The sequence below is a fragment of the Fistularia commersonii genome, chromosome 30, assembly GCF_037954325.1.
Source record: "Fistularia commersonii isolate RoL2024-O1a breed Wild chromosome 30, RoL_Fcom_v1.0, whole genome shotgun sequence".
Lineage (NCBI taxonomy): Eukaryota > Metazoa > Chordata > Actinopteri > Syngnathiformes > Fistulariidae > Fistularia > Fistularia commersonii.
In genome coordinates, this window is record NC_141313.1 from 8,152,299 (window position 1) to 8,167,823 (window position 15,525).

General features: G+C 45.5%; 2 protein-coding genes and 1 long non-coding RNA gene across 4 annotated transcripts in view; 1 reads left to right on the forward strand and 2 right to left on the reverse strand.

Annotated features, from left to right (window-relative positions):
- The window catches only part of elp2 (elongator acetyltransferase complex subunit 2), a 30,072-nt gene extending 28,390 nt beyond the window's left edge, over positions 1-1,682 (reverse strand). For both annotated transcript variants that reach the window (XM_086177668.1, XM_086177666.1), the window contains exons 1-4: positions 1,544-1,682; positions 1,306-1,384; positions 324-394; positions 105-249 (exon numbers count right to left, since the gene is read on the reverse strand). In XM_086177668.1, the coding sequence (XP_086033794.1) occupies positions 105-249; positions 324-394; positions 1,306-1,384; positions 1,544-1,675 (427 nt within the window). In that variant the 5' untranslated portion in view covers positions 1,676-1,682. The remainder of the gene's footprint in view (positions 1-104; positions 250-323; positions 395-1,305; positions 1,385-1,543) is intronic.
- Positions 1,683-4,472: 2,790 nt separating this feature from the next.
- LOC147216318 (uncharacterized) lies at positions 4,473-15,303 on the reverse strand. Its single transcript, XR_015109125.1, has 3 exons — positions 12,313-15,303; positions 11,642-11,817; positions 4,473-4,571 (listed from the first exon to the last, which is right to left on the reverse strand). It is a non-coding gene; the product is annotated as an uncharacterized LOC147216318 (long non-coding RNA).
- ctnnal1 (catenin (cadherin-associated protein), alpha-like 1) overlaps positions 9,764-15,525 on the forward strand; it is a 73,178-nt gene continuing 67,416 nt past the window's right edge. The window contains exon 1 of the mRNA XM_086177765.1: positions 9,764-10,654. Within this exon, the coding sequence (XP_086033891.1) occupies positions 10,514-10,654 (141 nt within the window). The 5' untranslated portion in view covers positions 9,764-10,513. The remainder of the gene's footprint in view (positions 10,655-15,525) is intronic.

Sequence of the window (15,525 nt, forward strand, 5' to 3'; positions counted from 1 at the left end):
CTAACAATGTAGCTAACGAAAGAGGCCAATTCTGTTTCGCATAAAATATCATGATTTCAGCAAACACAACACCTACAACTGACAGGCTCTTCTTCATCTCCTACCATCTTTGGCGTCATTGCAGAGCCACAGTCTGACGGTGGCGTCTGACGCGGACGAGGCCACCAGGACGTGGGTGTCGTCCACATAGATGGCGTCCACAGCGATGACAGGTTCGGTGTGACCTTTGCACTCAGCAGACTGGATGTACTGGGGAATGCAGAGGGAATTTTTAGAGCCGAAAGAACGACACATTGATATGACAGATGGTGTTTTCTGTTTACCTCGCCGTTTTGAGCCTTCCAGACAATGACACGGCGGTCGGAGCCCCCTGACACCAGGTGTGTCTCTTGAGCTGGTGGATGGAGGAACAGGTGAGCGACAGTAACCGCTCATCTTTGCGAATACTGTTTTCATCTTCAAGCGAGAGAGCCTAGCTGCCCCGACAACAACAAACACATTAGTTTCCAGGCGATTCCACCATGTCAGAAAAATAAAAATGGGCAGCCTTCGATCTGAAACATAGCGCAGTTTAAAAAACAAAGAAAATTGATAATAACAATACATTTTATTAAAAAGTGTCTTTTTTTTTTGATAGGGACAGTGCACATTAATGAACATCCATTCAGACGCATCTAATAGGCGTAAATATGCCAGATTATAGCAAAAATGCTAATTTACATCCGCAGTCCCTAGGCAGATAATTGAAAGACACAACAAGACATAAGAAAAAGCAAAAGGTTACAATAACAGCGCAGTACAGTACATTACTAAGAAGTTAAGAGTTTGTGGTTACAGGACTGATTTACTTTCAACCACTGCTTCAGGTGAGTCTAAATCTACACTTAAGTTCACAGACATATACACAAAGTACAAATTTAAAAGAAACAATAAAAGTAACAAAATGGCATATATCCATATGTGTGAGTGTGTGTATAAAATTGACCGAGCAGTTGATGTCGGATAGAATGGGCCGTGGTTTTAGTTTTGATTTGAAGTGGCGGAATGACTGTACATAATTGACTTTTTAAGTGCATGTGTGTGTGTGTGTATGTGTGTGTGTGTGTGTGTGTGTGTGTGTGTGTGTGTGTGTGTGTGGAGTGCCTTGAACCCTCCCCACCCACGCAGACACATCCACCCGTAGGTATGGTGTTTACGAGTGGATAGAATAGCGAGACAGCCTGGCGTCGCGCTCACATTAACACCGTGACAGATGTCAACAAACGCATTTCCGGTCGTGACTCCCCAGGACGCCTCGGAACTCACCACAGTCCTCCCTGTGGACCCACTGCACGGCATTGACCCGGCCTGAGTGCCCGTTCAGCAAGGACACGACTCTTCTGGCCTGAACAAAAATACATAAAAAAAAACAAATACATTTGAAATTAAGCAAACGGATGTTGTTTACTTCCGAACCAAACATGTGTTTACCGGCACCTTCGTTGTAGCTAGTTATAAGCTAGCGGCGGCTAGCTCTGAAAGAGCCCGCGGGGAAGCTAAGTACCTGCGGGTCGTACAGAGCCACGGAGTTGCATGTCCCGAAGGCGATGGTCCACCCGCGACCCCAAGAAACGACGTGGGGAGTCCTGTTTGCACAACAAGCGACATGGCATGTTTCGAACACGGGCGCCGCCATTTTGGAATCCGAGCCGTTGGAGTTACACTAAATGTGTCCGTAGTAGAACAACTGCACTTTACAAAGGTTCCGCCTGCGGCCGCTCTGCCAGCAACCGACATAAAATCATAAAAATGTTTATTTTTGCATAAAAGTTTTAACTTGAAGAATGTGGTTTTTTTGGTATATTTTTATACAATAGACCGACATTGGTCTATCGAACAAACCCATCACACATATTCAATTTTCTGCAATGCTCCATTATGACCGCTAGATAGAGAAAGAGAGTTAAAAAAGCAGTAGCCTTCCATCAGTTTATATTCAGCCTGATGGATAGTAAAATAAACAATAATAATAAACAGGAAGCCCTCCTTTTATAGCAAGCATTTGTAAAAAAAATATAAGAACTTCATGGTTTTACTTACAACTTTCAAAAAATTTAACTTTTGTTATCCATAAATTATCCATAAAATAATAATAATTATCCACAATTATTAATGAATTAAAAGAACTGAAATCATAAAATCAACTGCAAAAGATTCAAGAAAGTCCCTAAAAAAGTCTTTTAAAAAATGATTTAGAACTGATTTAGAACTTCAATTGATTGTTACCAATCAAATAATCAGTTCTAAATGATTTTCCTCACTACAATGCACCAGAGGAGTTAAGGGGGAACAATCAAGGTACAAGTACCGTTGAGTCCTTGTTTGACCACCCTTTCACCCACCGTTCCTTTTTGGAGGCCTGGATTTTTCATCTGCAGCTTTGCGCAATTGAAAACTAAAATTACTACACGATTTTTTTATTTATTTTATTATTTAATCTTACTGTCACTTTCTTCAAATGATTTGACAATACACTGGACTGCTCAACCTTCCTGGTCCACTGAAGTTAATCGAACCCTGTGTTTTTACCTAACTCTCACAATAGCAGGTGATATTTCTTAAAATCCTTCAGTGTAATATTGTTCATTTTAGCAAGTATTATGTTAATGATCTTTGAAATGAATTTTCTATTTACTCTTAACCTTGGTGTCTGCGTCCCTTTGGCTTTCTAATGAAGGCGAAGACCACCAGATTAAATGTACAGCAGTTATTCTAATGAGTAATGACATTCTGGATTAATTTGAAATGCTCCATCAACAACCAAGATGCACACACACACACACACACACACTCACACACACACACACACACACACATACATACACACACACACACCGTGTCAGGCTATATTATGGCTTGTGCGAGTGCTGACTGGGGGTGACCGGTCGCAGCTGAGCTCGCTGCCAGCGCCAGCCAGCCTTGCTTGTTGAAAAAAAGCCCTTGGGCCTTTTGGATTTCAAAGGTTGAGGCGTCACTTGTGTCACAAAGAGTTTCCAGACACACACTTGACACGATCAGCGGGGGGGATGCATGTGTGCATGTGTGTGTGTAGCATCCGCAAAGCCCCTTGAGACATTCCCATCAATGAGAATGGAACATAGACACACAGGGATAGATTAAATGATGTAAGTAAGGAGGGGTGTGTTTCCTCGACCACACGGGCTTGCGGTGTGTGTGCGTGACAAAGACAAAAGTGACACGCTGTCATCAGCGTGGGGAGAGAATAGATTGTGTTTGTCTTGCTGTCCTCACTCAGCCTCCGTAATACGAGATTTAGACAGATTTGGCAGGGTGCGACGACCTCTCCGCGCGGGAGACCATCTTTGGCTCGTCTCAGGAGCGGCAGCTGCATCTTCCAAACACGTCTCGATTGTCTGGGTCCTGCTTCCAGCGTCACGCTGTTGTGCTAAAATATCTGTAACGGCTTACATAACGCGGGATTAGTTTGATCCAATGTGGCGATTTCAGGGTCTTACACTAGCAGAGGACAAAGATGGGCTTTTATGGGAGATGCTCCAAAGACAGAACCTTGCTTTTGCATCTCAGAATTTGTCAATTGATTAAATTGCTCTCCCTGCAGGTGCGACAAGGTCTTACTCGAGGTCCAAGGTTGGAATTCTTCCCCTCACTTTTGAATATCTCAGTATTTGTTTTTTGGCACAAATGTTAGATCGCAAATATACACAAAAGAACTTTTTCACTGTTGACATTCAATATTGTGTATTTTCTCATAATCTCCTTGATCATTTCAAAGCCTTACCTTATCCTTATTCATCATCTACATCGCTTATCCTGCACTAAAGGTCATGGAGCGGCTGGAGCAGGTAAATATCTAAGGCAATTAAAAAGCAGGGTAACTTTTGGCAGAAAAAAATCCATATGCTTGATATGAATCTATTATTATACCTATTCATCATTACAATTTGGGAGAGGATCAACGGACAATTGTGCTTGACTTTCGAGTGTGTTTTTTGGGATCTTGCAATGTTTTATATTGTGAGTAATATTCTCCAAATGTCTTCTTCTTAATTAAGTCTTTAACTTCTCTGTGCTTTCTGTAAGTTCTTGAACAACTCAGAGCGCCCAAGGCTGCTCAGGAGACCGGACCGTAATTTAGTGAATCCCGATGACTAAGTTAATTCTTATGGAAATACATGTCTCGAGGAGACGGAAGACGCTTGAGAGTCTCTGAGGGATTTTGTATTTTAGTTTTATTGAACGCTCTTCCGTCACTCATGTCGACATGGGCTGATTTCAGTAGTCGAGCCTAACATGTCCACGAAATGATATGGCAATTATACCATTACAGGTTTTGCTAATGATCGCATTTTGCAGAAATCCATTGTCTGGCTCGCAGCTGTGTTGTTTTTAAATACGCACGTCTGTGCTTTTCCAGGCCCACTTACAACACAGAAATAGTCTTGTGATGTTTTTGTCATCTCAGACGGACGCAGCAGCTTGCAGACAAGGATGCAGAGCGGAGGCCGGATCCCGATCTGTACGTGTGACGGTCCGTGATGATATAAAATCATCTGCGAAACAGAAAAATGATACCCCTCCCCCCCATCAGCAACATTGCTCTGGCTATTCTTTATGTAAGGTTTCATCTCTGTCAGTGTGTTTGTTTGAGGATTTTTTTCTGTTTTTGAAGCCCACCAAACAGCAGACCTCACATGTAGCAACAGAAAATAAATAATCACATTAGCTCATTTATCAGTACATCAATGACACAGAAACAATAGAATTCCATGTCCCCCGCCCAAGAAGCAAAGCACGTGCAGGATGGACCCAAAGGGTCGGCCCCAGGCTTTGTAAAGTCCCACTTATCACTCAAAAAAAGGGAAATAGAAGTTATTAAAAGGTACAAATTCTGACAAAACACATGGAAAGAGGCAGGCGCTCTTTGAACAGGATAGTGTGGGGTTGAAATGTACTATGTTATATATACTACATGTTAAATGTTATAATATGCAACATGCAACCTGCTATATGCCATATACCATATACTACATGCTTTATTCTATGTGCTATATGCTACATGCTATGAACTTTATGTTATGTACTTTATGCTAAATGCAATATGTCGCACGCAATATGTTACATGTAATATGCTAAACAGTATATGCTATATAAACAGGAACTTAATTAGCAATACACTGAGAGGGAATGAAAGATATTTATTTTAATTTATGCACTTAATGTCTGCTTGCTGAGGTCTACCCTGTTTTTATAAGTGCTGGCGGGCGTCATGTAAACAAACCTTTTAAATCAGACCCTGCTGAAATCAGCTAATATTATAAACTGCCAGGTGAGGTACTTGGGAGGTGGTGGTGGTGGCGGTGGGGGGGAATAAAGCACCCCGAAGAGGACCTTCCACCTCAGTTTGACCCCTGACCCCCAGTAAGGCCTCTGCAGTCGCCGCTGCTCTGGGGGTCACACTTTCCCCGCAGGCGTAAGGCAGGTGTTAAAATTACAGCCTTAAGCACACACAGACACTTAAACTTACAAGTTTGACTACACACACCAATGCAAAAAAACATGGCTGATAACTGCACACTTAACGTGCCTTCACATCAGCCTGAGTGCTCATTCAAGCTTTCTATCCCAAACCATCCCTAAAATCTCCAATATCAGCCCGTCCAGCAAAAAGAGATAGATGCGAGCTGCAGATATATAGATCCTGCCCCGGGAGTGGATGGCTGGAAGGCAAGGCCAGAGCCGGGGGGGGCATTAGAGGGGCAAGTGAGCACGCACTTCGCAACAAGAGTGAAACCCCTTGGACTCTGCAGGGGCTTCTTGCTTGAGGGTAAATAGTGAGAGTGTAATGTGCCATCAGGAAACTGCAGGCAACGTGTCAAAATATAGAACGCTGCAGAACAAATGAGGGACTTTTTCCGAGCGGGGAGCACGGATTGGGACTAGCAGCCTCAGCAGGAACGTGATCCGTCCGTGTATCGGAACCAATATGTTTACTTCCGCCGTAGCATTTCCAGGATGCGTCTTACTCCGCGTCTTGAACTTATCTGCCGCGAGCAGGGTTCGGCTGGCCCGGCGCGAGTGGCCGCGGCACACAATGCAAAAGAGTGGCGCGGAGCTTGTTATCGTCTCACAGCTGGGAAGGGAGCCTCGGAGCAGATTAGCAGAATACAGAGATGTTATCTGGTTAGTGGAAGGGCTGTTCATCAAAGTAGCACAAAAGGCTGTGAGCTCATAGCAGCCGAACTGCTTGCATGCCTGTACAATGATGCAGTGTGTGTGTGTGTGTGTGTGTGTGTGTGTGTGTGTGTCAAAGCTTTCTGTCAGCTCCAAGCCAGTATTTATTTAAAAACCCCAGAGCTATGCTTTAGTTTAACCCTCCCTGTTTACATAGATTTCACATGCACACACACACTCACTGCCATTGTCTCACTGCTGACACAGTGTTAGCTACCGTAGTTGATGATTAGGCAGCGGGTGAAGGCCCTCACTAAGTGCCACAGTGCCTTTTTGTGCGTCCGCTCTCAGCTGTCTGCTGCGTCGTGCAAACTTTGACTGAAGTAGCGTGCAATTTGGTAAAAGTGTCGATCCGGCAGAAAGTCCGGGGGGGGCGGGGATGTCTGGTCTACAGTTCTCGCGTGGGGGCGAGTCAATGAAGATCAGCTGTTTTTTCTTCTGTTTGTGTCCTTCATGTTGGAGGAAACTAATGTGAATGACTGAGGACTGCTCTCCCAGCGTCCTCCCCACACTGACACAACTGGGAAAAGCACCCGTCGCTAGTTACAGCACCCCTGCAAATTGTTCCTGCACTTTGTGCTGCGTGCAAAATGATGTTTGAGGAGAATCTGACTGCCCAAAAAGGGTTTTCCCATTCATTCATTCATTCATTCATTCATTCATCTTCTTCTGCTTATCCTGCACTCAGGGTCGCGGGAGGCTGAAGCCTATCCCAGCTCTCATTCACACGATACATAGACAACCATTCACTATTTCATTAACATGTCATATAGAACCATACAGCATCAGGGCTTATAGCGAAATACAACCATTTGTTCCTATTCACACATTAGATTGTCCTCACCCGCCCATTCACATGTTTTATAGAGATAAACAACATTCATTCTCTCATTCACATTTCATAAAAAGACATTTAACCATTCACTGTCAAAAAGAGACATAAAACCCTTGACTCCTACATTCATATCTCATATAGACTCTCACATTCACATGTCATATAGAAATACAACCATTCAAACTGTGCCAATCAACCATCCATCCATCCATCCATCAATCCATCACTCGCTCATTCGGGGCAATTTTCCCAATTATTTTCCAATTCACCTGCTGCATGTTTTTGTGAATCCAACCAGGGACCTTCTTGCTGTGAGACGAATCACTGCACCTCTGTGCCAGCCAGGTTTTCATCTTCATTTAGATCTTTCAATTTGAGACATCACAAATGAATTTTGTTTTAGAGGTATAATCCGTTGAGCACATTTACTAATACAAAGATGTTTTTTTTCGCACAAAGTTGCATGACCATGAAGTGTCCTCAAGCATTGTATATAGTCACAAATACAAGACACAGACGTAAAAGACTTAATATAAGCCCATGGTAATCCAAAGGAGGGAGGCAGAGGAAATACAAGCCTTGTTTTATTTGTCGTATGGACACGTTTAAGTGAAGGTGAGAAGGAGACAGACGCTCTTTGCGTTTGTGGCTAAGTGTTACAACACGGGACTTGAGTTGCCAGCACTTCCAATGTGGACTTGAAAGCGAACCAGGAGGCGTCTTAAAACCACTGAAGGGAAGAGAATTTAAATATTCATGTATTCTGGAGGAAAGGAGTTGCAAAAAAAATTTTTTTTTTTTTTTTGATGCTTGAAGCCGATGCAAAAGACATCCCATCGTACTTTCGGGGGCTTCCAAAAAAAATGAAATAATCCGACCGCATCAAAATATTTAGATATGGGCGAAATGCACAAACATGTCTAATGTGGAAATCGCTGATGCTCGGGTTTATTCCCTTTGGCATTTATGGTCTCTTTCAACTATTACCCCTTTTCCTTATCTCCAGATCTGTTTGGTGTAAGCTGGGGTGTGTGGTGTGTGTGTGGTGTGTGTGTGTGTGTGGGGGGGGGGGGGGGTGCTGACAGCAAAGAGGGGAAGTCTCAGGCTTCAACTTATAGATATTCCAAATTGCTCACTGTCTACTTTGCCTTTTTCTCTGGTTGTTTTACATCTTATCGTTCACTTCCATGCAAAGTATTGCTTGTAAAAGCGATCCCCGGCCCCGACACTTACATTTCGGTGATTTGGACAGGCAAGGAAGCCCCGGGGTCGCGAGGAAATGAATTCCTCCACTAAGACAAAGTTACTTGTGTATTCCGGTCAGTTAAAGCGTTCGCCTTGTGGATTTGGAAATCGCAGACGATCAATGGCCTCGGGCCTCCTTCACCAAAGGGCACCATTCCTCTGCCTTGATTCTCCTTTTAGATTTACAACGTAAATTTGTATTCCCGTCACTCGGGACAATCTCAGGAGAAAATCAACCTTCTCCCGCCGAACCACGGAACGCCCGGACGATATTTGCCGACGTTGCCCGCATTGTCGCACGATTATGTGAAGTGCTCATTTTTGTAGCGGGCAGTGAATGCACCTCACTGCAGGAGGGGCTGATTGTAAATATATATATTCATCCGAGCCGTGGCACTGCTGGAAGAGTGTCTAATCCTCCAATCGGAAGGTCGGTGCTTCCGCCTCCCACCACACCTCTGTCTGCATGCCAAAGTGTCCTTCGGCAAGGCGCTAAACCTTGCGCCTTGCGTGGCTGCCCATGTGTGTGAGTGTGAATGCAACCAGTGCAAAGCGCTATGAGAGCGCTGAATAAGCGCAGACCATTCAATGTTAATTCAAACATTATCTCTATCTATATCTCTATCTAATCTATATATACATATATATATATATATATATATATATATACACTGCTCAAAAAATAAAGGGAACACTTAAAAAACACATCCTAGATCTAAATGAATGAAATATTCTTATGAAATACTTTGCTCTTTACACAGTTGAATGTGCTGACAACAAAATCACACAAAAATGATCAATGGAAATCAATTGTATCAACCCATGGAGGTCTGATTAGGAATCACACTCAAAATTAAAGTGTAAAAACAAACTCCAGGCTGATCCAACTTTGATGTAATGTCCTTAAAACAAGTCAAAATGAATCTGTGTTGCTTCCTGAGTGGACACTATGATTTCACAGAAGTGTGATTGACTTGGAGTTACATTGTGTTGTTCAAGTGTTCCCCTTTATTTTTTTGAGCAGTATACATATATATATCTATATACTGATACATTAGAGTGAGGGTTTTGAAAGAAAAACCTCAGAAAACCTCTGACTCACCGGCTGCATCAACTTGTTTTCTTCCCTTTCTATACAAACTGAAAAGGAGAAAAAGAGGAGGCTTCTGTTTCTGGACGTCTGACGTGTTTCCTCGGGTTTTCGGTTGTTTCCAGACAAAGAGGACATCTTTTGCAATATGCGGACACTGATGTTTTTTTTCTCAAAATAGCACTGCTTTCCAAAAGCTGGACGCCCTGACGGGTGTGTCTACAACGCCGCCTCAGCACGGGTGACTGGGACATACAGACTTTTTTTTTTTTCCCCCCGCCTTCGGTTTCGAAAGTCAATTTTACCCGACTTTGGATAAGATTTCTGAACTTCTACACACGCTTTCGCACCTCGGGGTTTCAAAGCGCTTTGCACCGAAAAGCATTAAAGCATTCGCACAATCGCACGCTGATGGCGGCAGCGGCGTCGGGGTCAGCGGAGAGATCACGGATCCGGCGGTTGGAGTTCCAGTAATCCCGGGTCTGCGGCTGATATCGATCTTCAGAACCACCGCAGCGGCCCCTCAGCGGGGGCACCACGGAAGGCGATGGGGAGGAGGACAAGGGGTCCAAGAACACCCGGATAGTAAATAAGAAAAGAATCTAAAATCCAGCTTTGGATGAAGTGGAACTCTTCAGTCCCATTTTGTTAAACTGTGTTTAAGCTGCTACTGGATGAGCTGCACAAACGAGCGCGTATGCATGTGTGTGTGTGTGAGAGAGAGAGAAAGAGAGAGAGAGAGAGAAAAGGAGAGAGAGGAGTGTGCATGTGTGTGCATGTGTGTGTGTGTGTGTGTGTGTGTGTGCGGTTGCCCCCAGTGGTGTGCTGCAGTCCGCTCCCCGCCGTGGCTGAGTAACTACATGGACGTCAGCGGGCGCAGCCGCGGAACCGGAGCGGGTCCGAGAGAGAGAGAGAGAGAGAGAGAGAGAAGGAGCCGGTAAAAGAAGAAACACCGTGCACGCCAAAGTGAGGACCCTCGGCGCGGGAAAGCGATTCTGAGGGAGGATCTCGGTGAAGTGAACTCAGCAGCAGCGTGCATTGTGTGTGTGTGAGTGTGTGTGGTGTGCGTGTGTGCGTGTGCGTGAGTGTGTATGTGTGTGTGTGCACGCCAGGCAGGCAGGGGCTGCTCGGCGGGAATGGCTTCATCTCCGTGCGGCAACAGCAACTTTGATTCCGGTCTGGAAATCAAAACTCGCTCGGTGGAGCAGACGCTTATTCCGCTGGTCTCGCAGGTGAGTCCCCCCCCCTCCCCCCGAACCCTCCACCCCCTTTTAGACCCCCAGTAGAGCCCTGCCGAATTCACGCTACCTTGCAGCGCACTTTTATCCGTGACCCGAACTCACATGAGGCCAACTTCGCCTGCGCAGTCTGTTACATGTTTGTTACCCCGTTATTACACCGTTATTACGCCGCTACTACACCGTTATTACAGCCGCCGGCGAAGTTTTTTGCGAGCGGACGCTTCGGGGAGGAAACTTGCGATATTCGAGTCACGTCCACCTCACGTAAACATTCACCACAGGCAGGATTCTAGCAGGTTTCTAGTTGTTGTGAGGCAGTGCTTAGGTTACATAACAGGCTTCACGAAGTGTGTGTGTGTGTGTGTGTGTGTGTGTGTGTGTGTGTGTGTGTGTGTGTGTTGAGGGGTGAATTAAACCAACGCTGCTATTTCCCATTGCTGGTGGAAACTCACACGTTGTTGTGTAAGTGCCCCCTCCCCAAACTTGTGTGTGTCCTCCCCCCTTTCACCAGCGCAGTGACTCCCATTCCTCTAATTTGGCCACTTTGAGGCGTGTGTTTTTGTTTTTCAATAAACACAAGATGACCCCTTATCCCCAACACAGTTTACGAAAAAAAAAAAAAAGCACTGAATAAATTCATCAGCTCCAACTAAACACAGGGAGATGATTCCTCAACCCGCTGCTATCAGTCCCGGGATGAACGACTCTTTTTCTTTTTCTTTTTCTTTTTCTTTTTCTTTCCTCCTTCACGTTTCACCCCCAGCCTCACTCCCCCGGTGGGGTTGTGAAATGCTAAATCCACCCCCCGGCCGCTCAAGAGGGGTTGAGACCTCTAAACTCTGTTCACTCGATGGTGAGAGAGGGGAGCCTCACTGCCGGGTATGGACAATGCCGTCACACACACACACACACACACGCACACACACACACGTATACTCTGTCAGCGGCGTGAGCTTCCTCCTCCTCATCCTCACTCACCCCGTTTGAAACATGTCAGGCTCTCTGCACCGCCGGTAGCCGATGAACTCTCCCCGCGACCCCTCGCTCGCTTCTTTGCTCTTGTTGTCGTACGTCTTGGCGGTTGGAGTTTCCTCCGGGTTCTCCGGCTTCCTCCCGCAGTCACGAAACAAGCAAGGGGTTGAGTTGGTATGTTTCTATAGGAGGCATGAATGAAGGAGTTCATGATTTTAGGTCTCCAAACGGCATATGGATCAGAGTGAACGCCTGTCAAAATCTTCTTATCGTGACAACTGGACTTGATTTTCTTTGGCGTAAGATGTTCCGAGAGGCTTCTTCAGTTCTGTTGCCATGACGAAAAGATTTCGGCGAGAATTCGCCGTGACCTGGACGACCGAGAACTTTAACAAAGACGCGAGTGGATGTTGATTGTCTCTAAATGGCGCGTGAATGAATAAGTGAATGATCTCCAAATGATGTGAGTGATTGGTTGCATGTCTCCATATGTGATCAACTGGGATGAACCCCCCCCAACCCACACACACACACACACACACACACACACAACTGTGAGTGCACTGTATGCGATTTGAATGAATGAATGAATTGATAAATCCAATAAGCGTATTATGCTCTAAAAATATCAGACTGGCTTGGGCTATAATTTTCAGGGCGCCCGTATTTGTACCCACCTGACGTCGCGTGTTGCCCGGCGGTAGGTGTTTACATTCCGAGCGTGTCGAATCACCGCCGCGATCCTGGTGATGTCGGGAGATCGGAACGCGCCCGAGAGGCAGAGGTTACGTCAGCGGGAGACGTCGCGGCGTCGTCGTCATGACCGCCTGTCGACTCTTCAAGTCTGGCGGAGTTCTTGAAATAATATGGGGGAGAGTCATACAGCTTTCACATTGGATGTCAAAAAAATAACCCCTCGCCCTGAGAAGCTTGTATTTGAATAATCGATCATTCAGTTATTATCGATATCACTCGTCCTCTGATGAGCATGTTTTCGTGAGTAAACCGGAGAACCCGGAGGAAACTCCATGCAGACACACGGAGACTCCGTGCAGAAAGACAGTTGAATTGGAATTGAACCAGGAACCTTGTTCTGCTGTGAGGTGAACGCCCAATGACTGCGCAGGAATATGCGGTCTGCTGACATCATTGGGTGATTTTTTTTTTTTTTTTTTCCCCCATCCCTCGCTCTCAGTCATCGCCCACCATTGGCCGGTTCAGGAGTTTGAATCAAACATTCCCGACTAACTTTGCGTTGACCGCGTCGGCTTGTACGCGGTGTATCGGGCCCGACCCGTGAACTCTCGCTTGTCGAATTGGGATCTATGGTGTATTTTGAAGCTAAAAAAACTCGACGCGATTTGTCGCAGCCCGATCTTTTGGCCTGAAACCCCATGCAGGAACATTTATAAACGAGGCTTTTAAACCGTGCTCTTAATAATGGATCCGGTCGCACGATGACGTGTTGCTAAAATCCGATTTGAACCTTCGTCTGGCTTGGATTACTTTCTAAGAAACGAGGACGAGTGGCTACTGGGGCAGGCGCTGAGATTTCAACGGTAAAGGTCCCATTGGGCTTGAGATGTGGCTATCTCGCGATAAGGAAGTGGCAACAGCCAATCAGGATGGAGGCTCTCGTTCAAACGCTCAGTGGAAATGACCCCCGAGCATGAAGGCAGAACCTCTGGGAAGGTGACGTCAGATTGTCTACATCGGCTCGACAAATCTCATTCCGGCGTTGCACAACTGGGCGCCAAGGACGAATCCCTCCTAACTTTCTTTTGTCTCAGTGTCCCCATGGCAACGGAACTCCGCGATACGGGAGGAACCACGCCATTCACTTTCCCAAGGACTATGAATATGTAACGGCTTTTGTCGCAGCGACCCCGTCGGAGGGTATTCACAGGAGCCTGTTGCTGTCGGATCGCGCGGTGCGAGTGTTTGGGATCACGCCCGGCACTCCTTCACACCTCTGCTCCCAACCCTATATGGAGATAATCAAAATTATTTGGATTTATACATATATATATATATATACATACATGTATACATACATATACACACACACACACATATACATACATACAGACACATTTATATATATATATACACACACATACATACGCACATATACATTGTATACATTATATATATATAATTAAATTTAAAAAAATCATTTCAAATGACATATACATAAAAATGTAATTTTAGAAATTACTTTAGAAATGTATTTTACATAAATGTTTTGTATAGCTTTTTTTTTAGTCTTTATTTTTTTATGCCCAATGCGTATGCCTGCATCAGTTTTTATTCATCCTGAGTGATGTGTATAGCATTATTGATCAACTTGAAGAGAAAAAAAATTAAAAATAGATAAGACTGTGGTATCGAATCGGTCTTTGTATCCCGGCAGTGCATTTTGATTTTAAAGCAGAAATATCACGATACATCTTGGTCATAATAATGCGTCTCTTTTATCTGATATCCTGAGTTGTTTACAGGAATCGCCACCTGCTCAGGTTTATTATTTGAAGATGACTAAAGGGAAAGAGTTCGGTCGTCGGGTTGGTTCACCGACGTCTAATAAGCGAGAAAGAGTGACACGGCGGGCTGTTCCTTTATAAACCCGTGCCAGTAGAAAAGCCACGACGCCGTTCCTGGCCGGCAGGATGCAGCAGTGATTTTCCGCTACTCCGGTCACACGGAAATGAAAAGCGGGAGCAGGCGAAACCAAAACAATCCAGGCTGGGTCTATTTCCTGGATGGTTTGAAACAAACCAGAGGGTCAGGATACGTGTGGGGGAGCTTGCCAAATCTCTCACATGTAAAACTTTAACTTGAAGAAAAACATTTACATTTAATCCCAAATTAGGAAGCCGGCACTTTGCTGTGTCTTTTTTACCTTCCACTCACAATTTTGCTTCTTTGCTCGGCCTTTACGCCGACAAATCGTCCTTTCTCGACAAGCGCTTATTCCGCAAGGCCGTGGGGGCCGATGCGCGGCGCGTTCAAAGGCTCTCCCGTGTTTGTGCTTTACAACGACACTGTATTTAATGATTTATCTCGCTTTAAATCCGCTCGTCAATTCAGCCGCCATTGTATTCCGCCGAGGCCTGCAGTCAATCGAGAGATTCTTGTCTCGCCGCGGTACCAAAATGAGATTTACCGCCTTCCTAGTGCGTACGCTAACACGGGCGCGGGGCTTTTCCGCGAGAGCTGCGGGAAACCGGGATTGTGTTACAAGTGAGTTATTACCGGGTAAAAGTACCTAACCAATAATGTCGTGTGGATTTTCACCCTCGGTTCACACGTGCGCGTATTTGCGCGCTCCCACGTGTGTGTGTATGTGTATAAATACGCTCACGTGCCGTCGGGGTCATTAGATAAGTAGCAGGGGAGGAAATGAAATAGCGGTGTCGGTGAGCGAAGCCGGCGTTTGATAAGATATCACGTTGCGCCCCTCTTTATATTACATCCCCCTCTCTTCTGCCCACCTCTGTTCACCTCTCCCCCGCTTGTCTCGCCGTGACGTTGATATCCCCAGGCCCCTTATCAGCCTCACTCCCACCGCGCTGTAATTATAGGCCTGGGAGACTCCCGGCTTCACCCATACGACACATTAGCAGTCGCGCCCACAGCTTTCTCATGCGCGTATCTCTTCCCCTTTCCCCCCCGTGACTCTTCTTTCATACATTCACCTTTTAGACTTTTACGGGAGCGCCAACTTCTATCGTCATGCTAACCCACCTGGATGTTTCCGCTGCTTTTTTTTAACCCCCCACGCCCCTCCTCCCGGTCTTACTTTTGCTTTCATGCGAGGAAATTCACTTCTTCCAACCCGGCATCTCCATATCAATAGGCGGCGAGGTGGTGGTGTTGGTGATGTTGGG